General features: G+C 37.3%; 1 protein-coding gene across 2 annotated transcripts in view; it reads right to left on the reverse strand.

Annotated features, from left to right (window-relative positions):
• LOC124168411 (calcium-activated chloride channel regulator 1-like) overlaps window positions 1-18,643 on the reverse strand; it is a 78,318-nt gene that overhangs the window by 19,712 nt on the left and 39,963 nt on the right. For both annotated transcript variants that reach the window (XM_046546627.1, XM_046546628.1), the window contains exons 9-12: window positions 15,789-16,101; window positions 13,772-13,927; window positions 11,584-11,705; window positions 9,192-9,309 (exon numbers count right to left, since the gene is read on the reverse strand). In XM_046546627.1, the coding sequence (XP_046402583.1) occupies window positions 9,192-9,309; window positions 11,584-11,705; window positions 13,772-13,927; window positions 15,789-16,101 (709 nt within the window). The remainder of the gene's footprint in view (window positions 1-9,191; window positions 9,310-11,583; window positions 11,706-13,771; window positions 13,928-15,788; window positions 16,102-18,643) is intronic.

Here is an 18,643-nt window from a genome sequence, read left to right on the forward strand (position 1 = left end):
AGGATGAGGTGACGGGGGCACGTGCCACTACCCCCCAGACGCCTAAGAATTACACAAGATTTTTAATACGGTTATCATTGCGTTCGTTTTGTTTTCTGTATTACGGAACCTCAATCATTTCATTTCATATTAATAATTTTCTTATCAAAATAAAGAGAATATTTTACTATAGTAAATAACGTAAAAAAACCCTAGGATGGGCAGTATCACAGAACACACAAGGTAAAGATTAAAAACTCACATTCATAACTGAATTTTCGGTGGCATTACCACCTTCCTCGGAGTTAGGTAAAAGACTGTAGGTAAAGGGTAAAGGATAGCTGAGGGAAGGGGAAATAGAGGGGAGGTAGGGTCCAAAGAGAGGGGGAAAAGAGTGAGCTGAGGCAATTAAGGGATTATCGGTTGGTATTTAAGCCGGGAGGAAGAAATGCTTTGAATAGCCATATGTAAGTTAATTCAATGGAATTAAGTTTGAGTGTTTTTCTTCTTTTCTCTCTTTTCCCCCTCTCTTTGGACCCTACCTCCCCTCTATTTCCCCTTCCCTCAGCTATCCTTCACCCTTTACCTACAGTCTTTTACCTAACTCCGAGGACCGAACCACCGAACGAACTAATGCCACCGAAAATTCAGTTATTGATGTGAGTTTTTAATCTTTATCTTGTGTGTTCTGTGATACTGCCCATCCTTAGGTTTTTTACGTTATTTACCTCGCCGAGGAACATTTCTAAGTGTGTATAATTATAGTAAATGTTGTATGTATGTTGTATTTAATATCAAATACGAGAAGATCGTTTGCCTGTCAGGCCCTTGCTCCCCTGCGGAAAAAATCCTGGATCCGTCCTTGTCATAAGGCAATTGAAAATTGCTCTACTTAGGAATAGGTAGGTAACTATAGAATCTGATAAATTCAAGGCATAACTAGCCTGACCGATTTTGACTTCATCATTAATAACTTTTATTTTCAAGGGTCATAAGCAAATGCTTTTCGGTATTTTCCTATCCAAATGACATGAATGATGCATTCTTGTAAATGTAATGAATAGCTTAAAACAAAGCTTTTATTCAAAAATTTGTATTCTAGTAGGATTTATTTTTCCAAGGTATCTTGAGCTTAAATTGGCCAGAAATTGCCGAATGTTTCCAGAATTCACAAAACTTGACGTCAGTGGCGCCGATTTCATGGGGCCTGAGGGGGCCCGAGCCAACGCCACCTAAAGTAAAAGGCCTGAGGACTTCTGTTGTGTGACGTCACTTAGCGGAGGCCAATGTTTACTTGTAGTCAAGGGGACTCCGTGTTATATTCATGCTTGAATAACGCGAGTTCAAGGGCGAAAGTGTTATAGTTGTAGGTTGATTTAAGTTAATCGAAGTTGTTAATTGCCGTGTTTTCCGGAAATTTCTTTAAAATTCACCGGAAATTAATCTAGAAAATGGTTAATAAGTGCTGTGTGCCTCATTGCCGAGGAAATTATGTGGGCGGTGAAAAGGTTTCGGTGTTTCGCTTCCCAGATGATGAGCTGCTGAAGATGAAGTGGACAAGAAGCATTCATAGGACTAACTTTACTCCTACTACCTATTCCAGAGTAAGTACTATTGCTTTCTACTATAGTATGTAATAGTTAAACTTAATAACTTCACCTAATAGTGATTAAAATTCCCTGCAGCTCGATTCTGTAAATGTGATATGGCCGTCACAAGCGGATTTCGTCAATGTATTCACGGCTTTGACGCTGGAGCGATTCTGAAACTTTTAGTGACGTCACTGTCACAGCCGCGTCCGTGAAAGCATTCACGCCCAAGAGGGCCCGTGGTAGCTTCGTCGCGGCAATGCGCTCTAATTTTTCATTATGAATTTACGCTGCGATTGATAATTAATAGCACATTATTCATTAATTACGATGGTGGCTATTTTATATTGTCACTTCCCATAAGTAATATGTATAAAAAACAAATAAAAGAAATGCGTAAAGTTAAATTTACATCCGCGTACCATTTAATATTGCAATATTGCCTTTATTGCGATTGAAGTTGGTGAGAAGTTAAACTTTGCGCTGAGGGTTTGACAATTATCTTATATTTGTGCATCTGCTAGAATATACAAGTCAAATACTGAAAACTTAATGTTCATAATAATTTGGAGTAGAACCAATGGTAAAAGTATTGTGCGGTATTGAATGTTGACGGATTTATTTAATATTTGTTTCGTAAGTTCAAGCCTTCGATTTGTTTTTATTAACGAGAATGTAGGCTCTTTACATAGCTCCGCTGTTGCATGAGCATCAATGTCGACGGAGGCAATAGATACACATACTTCGGCGGCAGATACGCGATATCAACAATCCCTTCGAGATGCGGGAAGAAGATTTAAGAGGTTAGTCCTGCGTATCTCGAGATTGGCGATGGATATTTTCACTGAGCTCACACCACGATTAATTCGTAGACGTTTAGGTGGCTTGCCGGGGCATGATTTAGTACGTTAAGGTAAACATTAATCATCCATTCCATCTCTTCCATGCATAATTGCTGCCGTTCAGTAACACGACCAACATGATTCTTTTTCTGTTGACATAATAGAAATACTAAGACATGTAAACATCTCGTCCTCTAGCAGAAACTGTTAATAATCAACTCGTATTCGCGCCAGAAACATTTTCACCAGTATAAATCGTGAATAGTGGCATGTGCTTGCACAATTAGACAAATAAATATGCACCAAAGCGCATTTACAATTATGTACTGAAATTATGAGAACAGCTCAAACGCATACGAGAATGAACCATTATCAAATAATAAAATAACACTTGTTCTCATTCCGCGTAAGCATTTGCTCCATATCATGAGAAAATTAGTGCTAATTGTGCAATTACGAGCCTGCTACGTGATAACTGGCTTTGATACGCAGCACTTGACAACATATAAAAGAGGTAATATACAGTTAATAGCAATAAAATAATTAAGCAACCGTAACTTATCATTAATAGGTACTTTTAAAAGAAAAGACCTCACTCAAAATTGAGTAAAGAAGTATTATTTACTTTGGGAGTGAATATTCCACGGCATTGTATATGTTTCTCTATGGTAACTGAAGTTGCAGTTGGCCGCTGAAGTAAGTTTGTGTCGGAGATTCTGATTCGTTCCTCGCGTCCGCACAGCTACCAACATAAGACACTGAAGTGATCGTTCGCAATCCGTCAAACATCTCACGACACAGGCTTGCAGGATCGCTTGAACGTCTTTCACGGTGAGAGGCGTGAGAACTCCACTGTGGTTCGAAGCACGCGAAGCACAGATATCACATTTACAGAATCGAGCTGCTGGAAAAAGTTCACAAATGGGTTTCATACATTATTCTGTTTTTGGAAATATTTTAATTCGTGCTTATGCCGAACGTACATGTTATTGTGCTTGAATTTTTGACATACGTTTGTTATTTAATTACCCACCGCCAACTTCAAGTGTCCTTTTGTAGTGTTACGTGCGTTGAGTAAGTGTGCAAAGAGTAAGGTGGTGAAATTTATTCAATTACACATGGGTCTTGGATATCGAAAAGGGTTTATCTCGCGCTTATTTTCAACTATCTCGCAAAAAAATGAGCACTGACTGATTTAAGTTCCCTGTTAATGAATGAAATGTCCATCTATTTTGCTGCGTCGTGGTATAATTTATGTATTTGTATCTCGCTGCAAGTAGGCCAAAGCTCTTATGATGGCAGAAGAGGAGAGAATTCTACTAAAACAATTTCCAAGATGTGACTTTATTTTTCGAAATTCACAATTCGTACATCGTAATTAGTTGGAAGATAACCATCGCTCTCTATTAACGATACAATTTTTGATATTTATAGGTGTGCATCAAACATTTCATGTCTGAGGATGTTTTGTGGGAGACGTCTGTGTTTGATGAGAGCACAGGGAAGTTGAACACGGTAAAGCTTCCAGCGCCGAGGCTGAGAGAAGGGGCGGTACCATCAGTATTCCCCGAACGTCCATCATGTACTTCAGTGAAAGCTCGCTTGGAGCCTGAAGAGAAGAGAAGAGAGAAGGAAATGGAGCAACTGAAGAAGTGCATTAGAGATAGCATAGAAGAAAGAAGGCTGTACGAGGAGGCAAGGAGCTTCAAAACATTGGGTGAATGTTTTGAGAAGCTCCAAAAGTTCGTGTCTTTTGGGGACCTCTCCTTTATTTAAAAAAAATACAAATTGCTTCTCTGCCATATTATAGCAGATCCATTTCCAGTAATGAAAGCATGTGTCATTATTGATCGGGATTTAATGTTAAATGTGTTCATGGACCACGCTGAACTGGAAAATATTGGTAATTTCATCTTCCCAATGCATGTGAAAGACACCAATACTGTAAATGAGGTATTAGCAGGGCTAACAACGTTAATAAGTGACACACCTGTCCCCAATTCTTCTATGGTGGATAAATTGGGGGTAATTTTGCAGCTCTTGGAATCTTTGCATGCCTCTGATGATTTTGTTGACACAGTCAATTTCTTAACTGAGCAGATTAAGCTTATGATGAGTAGTAAGCATTCTTATCGTTATCGGAGTGAAACTTTTGATTTTTGCAGTATTTTCTTTACAATATCTCCCCATGCTTATAAGTTTGTTAGAAGTTCCGGTATGTTTCAACTCCCACATCCCACCACCATCCGCCAAGTGTGTGCCAGTTATAATTTAAGCCCTCAACGAGATTTGACCCACAATTTGGCATAAGCCAAAACTGTTTTTTCTACTCTCAAGATCCATGAAAGACATGTGGTGCTCATGATGGATGAAATTCATGTAAGATCTTATGTTGACTATGTAAAGGTTGCGGGTTCTTGCCCTTGGTGTCGGGAAGCGAATAATCACACACAAGTATTTGAAGTTTTTACCCAAAGTTTATTTCCATTAAACCCAATTACTCAATCAATTCAATGCATGAAGTAATAATGAATTTGTGCGTCCAGAATAGCCAAAAGTTAAGATATTACCAAAGTCTCGGGAAGGAGAGGAGCTGCTGGTGATGGCACGGGTGGATAGCGAGGCGCTTAGGTCGCACGGGCCATACGGCCCGCGCTTCGACTCCAACTGACGGCTACATTGCTGACTGCCCTGTGTGTTACTGAGTGCGTCCTGAGTGCCCGAGTCCTGAGTACCAATTGCATCTATACCGTGCCATTATATAGGTAAGAGGAACCAGGATGTTTTCGTCCAAGAGGAAGGGGAAAGGAAGGGGAAGAGGAAGGTTAGGCGTTCTTGAAAGTGAAAAGGTGCAAATCCCAAGGCATAGTTTGTCACAGCTGGCTATTCTGAGACGTCACACAACAACATATTTATGCACATTTTGGAAATGGAAATCTTCCATTTCCGGATCACTACAACTACAAGGGTGGTAGCATTGTAGGCATAAGTCAAAACTCCCCTTGAGTTGCCAAAACGGCTTATGTATTCATGGTGACTAGTTTAATGTCCTCTTTCAAAGAAGTAGAGTACATACTTCCTGTGAGTAAATTCTCTGCTGATGAATTATTCGCGGTCACTAAAAACATCATTGTGGCATTAGAAGGTATTGGATATAGAATTGTGAGCCTGGTTTCAGACAACAACTCTATCAATAGGAGGGCTGTGTCAAAATTTTCTTTCCCCAACAAATTAAGCATTGTGTACCCCAACCCCTATGATAAGTCAAGGCCATTATTTTTTTTGTTTGACTCTGTGCACATTCTGAAGTGCATAAGAAATAATTGGCTTAACCAAGGTAATGGACACCAATTTTTTTACCCCAATTTCGATGATGTTTGCAAACCAAAGGAAATAGCTTCTTTCAGTACTGTTCGTGAATTATATTTCCTTGAGTGTGGTGACATTGTGAGGTATGGGCATTCATTAACCATTTAAGCACACTATCCATCAAATTTAGAGCGACGAAATGTGAAACTTGCTCTCCAAGTTTTTAACGAGAATGTGGTGAACGCGCTTACCTTTTTGGGGAGAAGCAAGCAACTGGAGAATTCCTTAGGAACTGCGGCCTTTATTAAGATTATTACCAACTGGTGGAAGGTAGTCAATGTCAAGACACCTTACAAAGGTTTAAGGTTTAGAGATGCTTTGCAAAAGCCATTAACTTTAGGGTGTGAAGGAATGAAATTGTTAGAGAGTGTTTTTGAGTGGGTTGATAGGTGGGGTGAGAGTGGTTATGGTAATCTATCACGTGAAACACGAACTGCCTTCATGCATACCACCCATGCTCTAATTGAGTTGGCCTCATATTGCATTAATGAGTTGGGTATGGAGTATATGTTGTCAGGAAAATTCCAGACAGATGCTCTAGAGGCTCGCTTTGGTTTCTACAGGCGGCTGTCAGGCTCCAACTATCATGTATCCATTCGACAACTTTATGAGTCTGAAACCAAATTAAGGCTACAAACGTGCCTGCCGTTACGATTAAAGTCACAGGCTTGTGAGAGTATTTTGATTGATTCGGTTGATGGTGATGATGATGATATCATTGATGTGGATGGCTCTGAGTCAGGGTCGTTCATCCATTTCAAGATTTTTGTTGAACCGCATGACATTAATGGTGTTAGCTCTCATGTACCGGTGCTATCATACATTGCGGGTTATTATGTACGGTCCTACCTTAAGATGGTCAACTGCTCCTCATGTAAGGATTTTTTTCAAAAGACTGCATGTTGGAGGATAATAACAATAATGATTTTATTAAGTGTCTGAGCCGTGGAGGACTTTTTCTTCCTCATGAAGTCTCGTTAAATGCCGTTTTGTTTTGTTTTGTTGTGTTTAGTAAAATAGTTAGTGGCCTTTTGGAAGAGAAGTTCCTTAGGGAAGCAAATCAAAGAACTGTTCTATTTAGCGTAACTATGAATGCATTGATAATGAGTGACTTTTTTAGTGATGAAGTCTGTCCTGATGGCCATCACATGTCAAGTGGAATTTAAAAAATTGTATATGTTGCATGTAACATATTTTTGAAGAACTACAGCCGTAAATTAAGTGATGCTTGTAGTAAACCTGGATTTAGTAGGAAAATTGTAACTCTAATAAAGTGAAAAAAAATCTTATTAAACAATTTTGAAGTATTAAAAATATGTTTTATTGCGAATTTAAGTATACCGGGACTAGCCACAGTGATAACTTTTACGGGAGTCACCCGCAATGCACAATTGTGCGAAAAATCCACAGAGAAAAAAAGCATTCGCCTTGACCGGCATTCGAACCCGGATCCTTCGATTTCCGGCCGAGTGCTTTAGCCAGTTAAGCTACCGAGACATCATTCGTCCCTGTGGAAATTTGTGGACTATACCGGACAAGGTGGTATGGACTGCTGAGCATATTATGCGACGAGCAGCCCAAATCGTGCGCACGGAGCCACAGCCGGAGAGTAAAGTCCGCACTTTGAACACATATAGGTGTTCTATTGCATTGGATGTGAATTTTAATGAGATTGAAAGGGGTAAGTCTATCCTGCTAATCACATCTAAGACAAGTTACAGGTATCATCATCCGTTTCCATTGGTCTGCTGCAGCGTTCTACTTCATCCTCCAGTCGCGTCACTGATATAGGAACCTGGAAATATGATTCTGCCACGTATGCAATTCCTTATAACATATGATGAAGTTTCAATATTCATTTCTAATTCAAGTTAAAACTTTTATTTCATACAAGTTCTGCATTCAATGCTAATTTTGCCATTGAAATTTGGCGTTTGACTCATTCTATGATAGAGAGAATGGAATAAGTAAAATGCCGAATGCCAATGATAGAATAGAAAGCCTATAGAAGAACATCTTGCGCATCAAAATTTGGTGGTAGTATGTACTTAATATCTGGCTAGCTTTTGGTACTCTGTACGTCGAGATACGTATCACTTTAACTCACGAAATGATTTAATGTGTGACGTACCTCCCGCTAGAATGAACTCACGTCAGAATCAATATAATATGGAATATAATAGTTACTTTATAATATGGAAGTGAATGGGCATTTAATCTTCGATGTAATTGTATTACAATTTTTAGCGTAAAGTACTGCAATCGTTCTTTCTGAATGACAAACCAATGTTCATTATCCAACATCGCAGACGATTTACCTCTGAAGTGCGTTTTTCTCCCTCGTTTATAGCGCGATACCTCCGGAGGCGATTTCGGCCTCCGCGTGATGACGTCACAGCGAAGTCCTCAGGCCTTTTACTTTAGGTGGCGTTGCCCGAGCCCCGTTAAAAATTCGTTTGGGGAGGGGGGCAGAGCACCAATAATTAAAGAAAATTAATGAATTTGAATGCATAGCAATTTATTGTTTTCATGATAGTTTACGATTTATTGAAATATGATTTAACTCATTAACTGCTCTGTAATACTCTATAAACATAATTATTGCCCTAAATTAATTTAGCTTTGTACGAAAATACCGTGCTTATGTTTATGTATTCCTTCTTTTTTAAAGCCAAAAAATGTGTTAGGCTTGTCGAGTTTTCCAGAGTTTCGAATTATCGGGGTTTTCATGTTGAATACATTAACCTCAAATAATGCTTTAAAAAAACTTAAAAATTACTGTTTTTCATCAAAATATTTGAAAATTTCTTAGGGAAAGGTACACGGCATTGACCCCCCCAAAATGTTTTATAAGTGGGTGCCCCTGCTTCTCATCCTTACACTATCTGATGCTAGAAACGTTTTTATAAATTTATTGCATTCATTCCAAACTAAGGAATTTATACCTTATTCAACGATCATGACGTTAAAATTCCGCTCAGGTATTATTTTCTACGTGGCTGTCATTATTCAGCCCTTCACGTATTTTCCGTGTTCTCATACGCAAAAAATGTTGCTATGCATTGATAATTACTGAAGAAATCGCGTCGTGGATTATTTTAATGCTCAAATGTAAGAATAAAAATTCATTGATCATTATATATATTTCATAACTGTTTTGAATTAGCACTATTTTATGATTAAATGACAAAATAAAAGGCAGAATTTATAAGAAAAACATTGCTCTTTGATAAAATAAAATGAATTTATGTTTTAAAATAAAAACTTCGTGCTGAAAATTTAGTCTGACATTGGAGGGTGGCACAAAATGTAGTGCCTTCTTTGCTCATGTAAGGTAAAATAATTACTTGGATTAACATCCAACAGAAATATATTTGCTTTTAAAAACTAATATCATAAGAAGCCTTCGAACCTTTTGTGGTTCCATCTCTTGGATTCGGTGAGGTCCATCGCAGAGTTATGAAGGCTGCACTGGAATCGTAGAGGACAGGAGTCAAAATCCTTAGGTCGCTGATCCTCTGCGGTCTAGCCTATGAAAAAATCGTTAAAGTTAATTTTGAAGTAGATAAGGGAAATAAATTCCGAAAACGATCTTCTGAGGTGTATGAGAAAAAAATCCTAGCAAATTTTCCCAGAGTGTCGGTATTCATTGTCGATTGTAATGCTGCAAGTCAACAATGACATGGGTGGTAAACAAATGGTGACGCGAAAGAGGAAAAAAGATAAGATAATTTCCATTAGCTTAGTAACTCCCTTTCAAATCACCAAAGTTAAGGGGCAGTGACTGCCTAATGTCATTCTCATCCCCCGGCTGCGTCGTTTAAATTAATCACAAGCAGCTGCATTGCGGTATGAATGGTTTTTCGCAGGGTCACCTCGTAATGCATTCTTACATTTAATTTCCTAGAAAGAAAATCTTTATTATGAACTTTTTTTATGGACAGTTAACAGATTATTGGACATTAAGTGTGTAATAAATGGTATTATTTCCATTTCACCTGGAAAGAAAGGACTGCATCACATACTTCTGGGGTAATTGAATGAATTGGTAATATTTTAGGAAGAATCATTCATAAATGTGGTAATGATTGAAAATAATAACTAATATTACACCTTAATTTGTATTTAATCACAGAAAATTTGTATAAAACTTATTTCCAAGTCTGCACCAGATTTGTCTTTTCCTGCTTACTTTTATGAGAAAATCAAAAATTTCATGATATTCTAACGACGTGATTGGCTCTGAAAGATTAACAGACAAGGAATAAATTAAATTAAAGCAAATTTTTAGATAAGGCTTCTTAGAATGCCGCAATCTAGCAGACACGTGCGTTGACTTTTATAAGCACAGGTGAAGGTCAACTTTGGAAGGCTAACTAATTTTTTGTGTTCAGAAAGACGAAGATTTTCTCGAGATATTAATTGTCGTCACGATAAGTGCTGCCGGTAAACAGGTATTTTGGTAGAAAGTACTTAATTTACATAGCTTTTATACGGTAAAAGAGGATAAAGAGGATTTAACCAAAGTTAACAAACGTTTTTTTTTAAACTACACATTTAGTAGTTATCTCAAGTGAAGATTATAGACAATAAAGTTGAAACGAAAGTTATCCCATTGAAATTCCAATTTTAATTTGACGTGTCGCCAAAGGAGTATAATTTCATATTTTGAAATTTATATTTTTGAATACATCGATTGTGTCATGGTGAATGAAAATCATGATATCCCAACAGAAAAAAACTCGTCAATCTTTAACATTTTATTTGTTTAGCAATGCCTTATTAATTTCGTTTGAATATAATTTCAGTTGCTGATTTGTGGAGACCAATCGCTCTAATTCAATATAAGGTTTCTTTTTGTACGTTTGTTTATTTTTAAAGTATTTAATATTTTTCATATGCGAGTGTGTTTCTTACCTGTCGAAAAACATTAACAAACGCCCTATTTTGCGTTTTTTTGTTTCATTTAAATTATACATTATACTTCTCACACTGCATGCTCCCTGTTTGAAGTGGAATTATGAAACTGACGAATCAAATGTAAGGAGAGGCAGAAAATCAAGCTTATAAACGGGAAAGCAATGTGTCATTCGCGTGACGAAAGTTCACGGTTTTTCATTCTTTTTGTCTAAATTATGAGTTCAATTATGATTCAACGAGAAAATTAAATTTGAACATTTTTTTTTAAGATTGGGCTGTTGCGATGTGAGCAAAAGACAATGAATAGTACTGAGGATCTCTGTTTGTATATTTATAAATTTCTCAAGAGTATTTTAGGAGAGTGTTTTGAATGTTCTGTACAGGCAGTGTGCGAGTCTGGTTCTTGACTTTCTAGAATATGAATGTTTGAGGCTGATACTTTGTGGAAGTCCATTGTAGGAAACGAATTAAAGATAATTTGCAATTATCCATGCAAAGATTCGTTTGAAAAGACTTTTAAACAGTTATTATAAAAATATTAATATTTTGATGTTTATTTAAAAATGAATTTACTTTAAAATATTCAAAATAATTATGTGGATAAGTGCAAAGTATCTTTACTTTATATCCTTCTTGACTTATCATTTATTTAAAAATATTTATGTGGAAGAGTGCAAAGTTTCTTTACGCTATATCCTTCGTGACTTTCGTTTTCTGCCTCGTTGAATGAGTGTTTTTCGATTCCATTTCAGGCGCTACGGACGCATCCAACGAAATTGAGCTCAATAGCTGGCCGTTAATGGGTTCTGAGTACTGAATGGAGGGCGTTTGTCGCAGTAGAAAGTGGAACCGGATGTTCCTCGACTCTCCCTATTGGAACTCACCTTGAGCCCAGCGGGTCCCACGACTTTGACGGTCGTGAACTTCAGCAGTGTCCTCTGCATCTGGTATTCACGGTCCGCCGACTCTGTCGCTTCATCGGTACTCGAGTCACGGGCGGCGGGACCTGGGGAAAAGTGATTGGGCCTTCATTCATTTGAGGTAAGTTTCTTCCTGCAGTACCCATTGAATACTGATGAAGAGCTTGCACCTCGAATAGTATACAAATCAGCAATATACAGTAAAAGCCGCTTATTACGAATTTCAGGGGATTATCTTTCTACTTTGTAATAAACGGAATTTCGTTATATCCATAATAAAGGATTTCATCACAGGATTTCCGGCTTATACAGGGTTTGTCCGGAAAGTAATAGGACTGATTTTCTTCCACCGCGACTGTTCTTCGGAGCGTGTTTGCACCGACTGAATTTGGTAGAGGGTGTTCCTAGCTAAAGAACGAGCGGCTGGTCAGTTGTCTGCGAGCACCTGGAGAGTCAGGACAGACGTTTTTGCACGACGTGTTTCAAGCCGAAAATGCAGCGTTAGTTACAGCAGAGGTACGCGATTGAATTCTGAGTGAACCTCGGTAAATATGCGACAGAGACGTTTGTTATAATCAAGTAGGCTTACCCAGATGTTGCTTTAGCAAGAAGTGGTGCGTTTCGGTAGCACTGGGCCTTTTTGCAGGGCCGGGAAGAGGTTGCTGATGAAGACGATGCTGGAAGACCTGTGACTTCGGCAAACACCGACATTTTGACTCGTGTGCACAAAGTTTTGAACTCAGACCGTCGACTAAGCATTCGTTTAATTGCCCAGATGTTACATTTATCAAAATCTTTGGTTCATGATATTGTGACGGAACATTTGAACATGCGCAAGATGTGTGCGCGAAGATGGTCTCAAAAGTGCTCACTGACGACTAGAAATTGCGGCTCCATCGCCTTTCATGTGAACAGCTAATTAACCAATGCCGGCATCCCAACGCTTCCGCAGCCGCCCTATTGCCCAGATGTGCCCCCCAGACTTTTTTTTTGTTTCCTTGCGTGAAATGGCTGATGAAAGGCAAGAATTTTGAGACGACAGAGGGGATCCAATCAGCATGCACCTCGGCTCTCGAGGCTATTTCGGAGAATGTCTTCTGTGACGCCTTCAATGCTTGGAAATCGCACTGGCAGCGATGCATCGACGCAGAAGGAGCCTATTTTGAAAATTTTTAAAGAATTGTAACGATTGGCTTAATAATTTTTTTTAAATCGACTCAGTCCTATTACTTTCCGGACAAACCCTGTATTCCGTAAATCATCTTTTTAAAAGCAAACTATCCGTAATTATTGACCATCGTTCCACTCTTTCCATCAAACGGCTGTAAAGGTGAGTATGTTAATCCCAGCGGTAGAACTATATGATGATGGCTACATGTGAGAACGGCTGATGATAATCCGAACCGAACTCGTTACATGCGGGGAAATTAATATTAGCGATCATAGGAAAGCCCAAGTGACCGGAAAATCATCTCGTTATAGGCGGGATTTCGTTACATGCATGATCGTCATAAGCGAATTTCACTGTGTATCATGACTTTGGTTGTCTTTTAGATAACATAATAACAATTTATAATCATGTAAACTAATATGCGCTTTTACACAATTAACCATGTAGGTAGTTAGTGTTAACATCAGTTGCAACGAAATTAATGAATGCTCGCGTTTACATTGCTGGGGAGAACTAAGGTTGTTACTACATACGAGATTAGATAAACACGAACCACCGCTCTCGTAATATCGAAACCCATTGAAGGGAGGGATAGCGTCATAATTGTTGACAAACGTTCACCATTCTATCAATCAAAAATAAAATAATCCACTACTGCTTGGGTTTTTCTTTTTTATTCGGCAATTTAGAGATACTTTTGCTAATTATCAGGGTCGATGCGTACGCGGTATCCTTAATATTGGAGCAGAAATTAATGTCATGTAAATTTTATAAATTTTTTTCTGTAAATGGATTTTTTTCTGATAATTTCTTGCAGAAGCTGAGGAGAAACTTAGGTTGTTTCATCAAGCATGGTCATATAATCATTTTTGTAGTTTTCACAGAATGTGAAACAAGCAATAACCATGACTTATTCTAATGTATTTTTCCTGTGTTTTTCTCGGCATTTTGATCAGAAAGGATCTTTTTGCTGAATCAAACCTTTATCCCATTCTGTAGTGTGCCACCTTTCGTCACCGGCAGGGTAGTTAGGTATCTTGCCCGTTCCTTCAATTGTTGCGCTTAGGAGAAATGTATCGGGCGACTCTGGAAATATTACTCCGGTGTAGACACCATCTCCCGCTGTTATGTCCGGATCTAAGTAGAACAATAAGAAAGAAATCGTGTCATTGATGTCAGATAAGGCGTATAAAATGGTCAAATGGTGAAGTTGAATAATTTATACTTACAGAAATCTTGTAAAATCAGTACCGGTATCAGTTTCTCGGTACTCTTCAGTACCGAGAAACTAATTTTACATCAACTTATAATGACGCAATTTGAAGTATCTATTTTTAAATTAGTGAAGGGGTATAAAAAGCATGCAGGTGTTTAGGTAAAATTTAATTTCTTTCACATCAAATTTGTGAAATCGTATTGTTATGTCAAATTTGATTATATATTTGGATTCTCCACATCTTGTAGCGCCACTATTGCAAATCAGATATGGTTACAATCCACTCCACACACACGCAATGGCGCCATAGTTCCGGATCTACACCACAAAAAGTTATAGCACTTTTCAGTAACTTAATGTAAGCGCACAAATTACACGATATGCCCCATTTTTGTGTACCATTACTTCCCAATTAATTATCATGAAACTTTAAAAATTGCAATGTTTTCATTAATTACTGGAGTCACTAAATATACTAAGTTTGAGGGAATTGGAGTGGGTCAGGTAAATTAGTGTGTAATTTCTTGGGATTACCCATTTTGACTAAAAAATAGTGAACTTGTCGAAAAATGCTACTGTTAATGAAAACGGTATAGATATCAAAATGATTATGCAACAGCTTTGATTAAGTATCCTTGGGAATACATGGGTACAAATATACTCGATTAAACGTGATAGCTTTGAGTATCAGTTATTGTGCGGGTACTCAATATCTTCACTCAAAAATAATTGGCACATTTTATTACAACGTTTATAAAACTGCACTTGGGATTTGCCTTTCTATCTGCTCTCTCGACCACTTTCGCTTAGGATACCATCGAAGCTCTAAAATTTTTAGGATAGTTTATAGCTGGTTGACGATTCAATTTTATTACACTTTTATCATGATAGGAACATCATTCCAAGTAATATGCAAAAATAAAAATTAAATATGGAGATTAGCTCTAGTAGTGACATCGAAATCTAGATCGAAGATGGTGATATGGTTGGACAAAATTTGCCCTTTCTGTGTGCATCTTAAAAATTCAAATATTTATAACTTATTGCAATATTTAAAGTCTTGAAAAATGTCATATTAAAAATGTATTATATAAATTCAATCTTGTCGGGCGAAACATGATGGACTGATGATGATACCATGTATTCGAAACCGGTCGCAGTATTTATTAAATTGTGGAACCTGCCATTGTCTTTCCTTTTTTGATTCATAATGTATAATATATTTATTTTTTTCTAAATTTTGAAGACGAGCTCACTAACAGGCTAAAATCGATAGAGAAAAATTGATGGCGAATAAAAATCGATTGCAAAATTCCCCACCTTGCACAAAATAGAATATAATAATTACTAACATAAAACTTACATTTCATAAAAATAGTTTTTTCATAAATTTAAAAGAATGAAATAATTATTTTCTTAGCTTGTCAATAACTCTGAATACATTTCTTCATGTACAATGAAATATGTTGGGCGTATGTTCCATTATAATGCTAAATTTATAAGCAAAATTAAGTTCATTCAACAAATAATTAAATATAATATCACCAAATTTAATTAATTGAAATCAATGAAAATCCATGTGCCCAACGTTTTCCAATGTGTATGAAGCAATTTATTCAGAGCTCTTGTCAGCCTGATCGAAAAATTATTTTCTACTTTTAGTTCATGAGAAAAATGTTGTTTTATAATATTAGTTTTTAACTCCAGCAATAATTTTCATGGCGTTCTTTACCATTTGCTCGTGTTCTTAGGCCAAAAACCGAGCCTGACAGTATGACTTACCAAGTCCATCATCTGTGAGAATGGTTGAATATACAACGCTGCTCTTGCTACAACTTTCAGCCGTCAAAATCACGTTTAGGTTAAGCACTGGCGCAGAGCCAATCTGTACTCGTGCGTAGAGTAAAAAGTCTTCTTCTGACAAGTCAACAATTCCGTTGCTACTGGCTGCGCCGGCCCAGACATTGACTGTAGGCAGTTCACTTGGCGAAACTTGAGATTCCAATCTTTGATATGAGTAGGCTTCAAAACCCACTGTGGTTTGCGAGCTGCAAGGACTTCTTGAACAAGTTATGTTAATTTCCCAATCTCCAGGCTGCAAGGAAATAAATGTTTTCAGGTAAATGGATAGGTTTGCAAACATAGCTCTCAATTTTCTGCGAAAGATATAGGCGAGCAAACTAATACGTTAAAGTTGATAGACAAAGATTGATGGAATTAAAGTCGATAGCAAATTCCCCACCAAGCAGTGAAAAGAATGAAATAATTGCTTACATAAGAAAATCTTCATTGAACATCGTTTTTATCGTAAAATGCAATTATAAAATAATATCTCTCACACAAAATGTATAATTATGAATTTGTAAGCGCCAGTTCTTTCATAAAATATTTTCAATAAAATTACAACGCGACCAGATTTAGTTCATCAGAATACTGAAAAGTCAACAATACCGTTGCTATTGCCTAAAGAAAAATAAAAAAAATAGGATAAAATTTATTCAAACGTTTTGAATTCCATAAAAAGCCTTATTTACAAGTCATTGGAAACACATGAAAAATAGATCTCTTCGTGCTTAGGGACAATTTAAAAGCATTTAGTAAAAATGTGTTATTTATTTCAAGACGGTTTGAGGAGTGCTAATAAAGATCAATACCAAAAATTCACCAACTATGTCAATTTTATTCTATGCTAGAGAGTATCAATGCGGTGAATATGCATGCATAAAGAACAGATAAGGTGAGCTCTAAGGCCTCAAGAACGAAGCAGACAATTAGCCTTTAATGGCCGAAACATTTGAGATCACTAACGCTCCGGCGATTGGAGACTATTGTTGTGCATGCATATATTAGAGATACTATGATAGCTAAGCAAGAATTATGATCGAAATAAGGCGTAGGCATGAAACTATTGTACTATTTGCGTCATTATTTGCAAATATCGCAGTGAATGACGTCAAATCGCGTCAATCTGATGGATCAATGTTAGAATCCCAATGGTCATAATAACGATAATAATAATTATTCAAAGTATTCTACCAGTTAAAGTAAGTTTACATGAAATATTTTGCGAATCAACCCGCCAGTTCTTCAACCCAAATTGTAATTCCTTCTCCAATTTCTAGTGAGACCTATTTAATCTCAGTACATTTATAAATCCTACCCTCTACTCTTTCTCTTTATTCTTTTTCTATACACCGACACGGTTTTCAATATCCGCTCCCTCTTTAGTAATCATTCCATTCAATCCCTTTATAGTAACGTTTATTACCGTATCTTATGGAAAAACTTTTTCTTTTCGTCCACTATTTCTAGCACCTCGTCATTCCTATTTCTTTCAGTCTACTTCAACTTCATCATTCTCCTCCATAGCCACTTCACAAACGCGTCTACTCTTTTCCTCGGCGTCCAAGTTTCTACGTCATATAGTGCCATGCTTCCGATCAGATTTGTATTCTAACCCGTATCATAACATTTTAAGACATATGTTTGTTGCGTTCATTCGAACCTATTTGTTTCACCATCAGCTTTTTATTAAAAAGCGTCCAGGAGGTTTCTATCTCTCATGCGTAGAAAAGACTTCTGCTGACTAATCAGATGTTGCGCAGGCAAAAAGAACAATTGTGAATAATAACTCTTAATGTGAGCTCTTAGAAATGGCCGAAACATTAGAGATCGCTAGCGTTCCGGCGATTGGAGACTACTGTTGTGCATGCATATATTAGAGATGCTATGATAGCTAAGCAAGAATTATGATGAAAATAAGGCGTAGACATGAAACCATGGTACTATTCGCGTTATTAATTGCAAATATTGCAGCTCACCCTAATCTCAAATTCACTCCTATATAACGATATATGCATAAGCTATCACTTATTAAGGAACTCCTGTATTGATAAACCTTAGCTTGGCGCCGGCGAGGGTAGCGCCAGTGCACGCTTGCGGCTTTTTTGCTAAACTTTAATATTTTTTGATTTCCTGATTTGAGATTGGACAATTGTTTCCGAGAAAGAATTACCTTTTTAAACGCTTCGTCGCAAAAACATTAAAATTTTTGTTGTATTGTAACGCATTTGGATAACTTCTAGTTATTAAAAGCACTTTAAATCTTTTTATCTTTCATTTATAAACAAAAATAAAGCATATTAATAAACCTTTTTTTGTTTAATACTTTGAATAAGTTTTCTTAAGGAATTGTAGACTATAATTTATTTATTTTCAACTTCGCCGTTAACAGCACAATGAGGGCTTTACTTCGGAGGAATCAATAAAGCGTGACACAAACATCCATGTCCTGGATAGGGACCACCTACCCAGGCGGGATTCGAACCCGCGACCCACGGTTTGGCTGGGGAGGACTATATCCCACCGCCACCGAGGCATGCAATAATGTTTCTGGTTGAAAGAGAACAGACATTGAATACCAAAGTGTGCCACCAGTGATACCAATCTATACCAAACGACTAGTCTTTACAAAATAAACGCGCTATTTTCGAAAAATACGGCAAAATCTCCGCTTAGCGCTTAACTGTCTGGTGTGTCCGTTTTCCTCTAATGTGCTGCCCAAATTCTTGAACTGCTCCACTAACTCAAGTTTGTACCCATCTACGTTTGAGATATGCCTCACATTCCTTGCTCAC

The sequence above is a fragment of the Ischnura elegans genome, chromosome 11 (genome assembly GCF_921293095.1).
Source record: "Ischnura elegans chromosome 11, ioIscEleg1.1, whole genome shotgun sequence".
Lineage (NCBI taxonomy): Eukaryota > Metazoa > Arthropoda > Insecta > Odonata > Coenagrionidae > Ischnura > Ischnura elegans.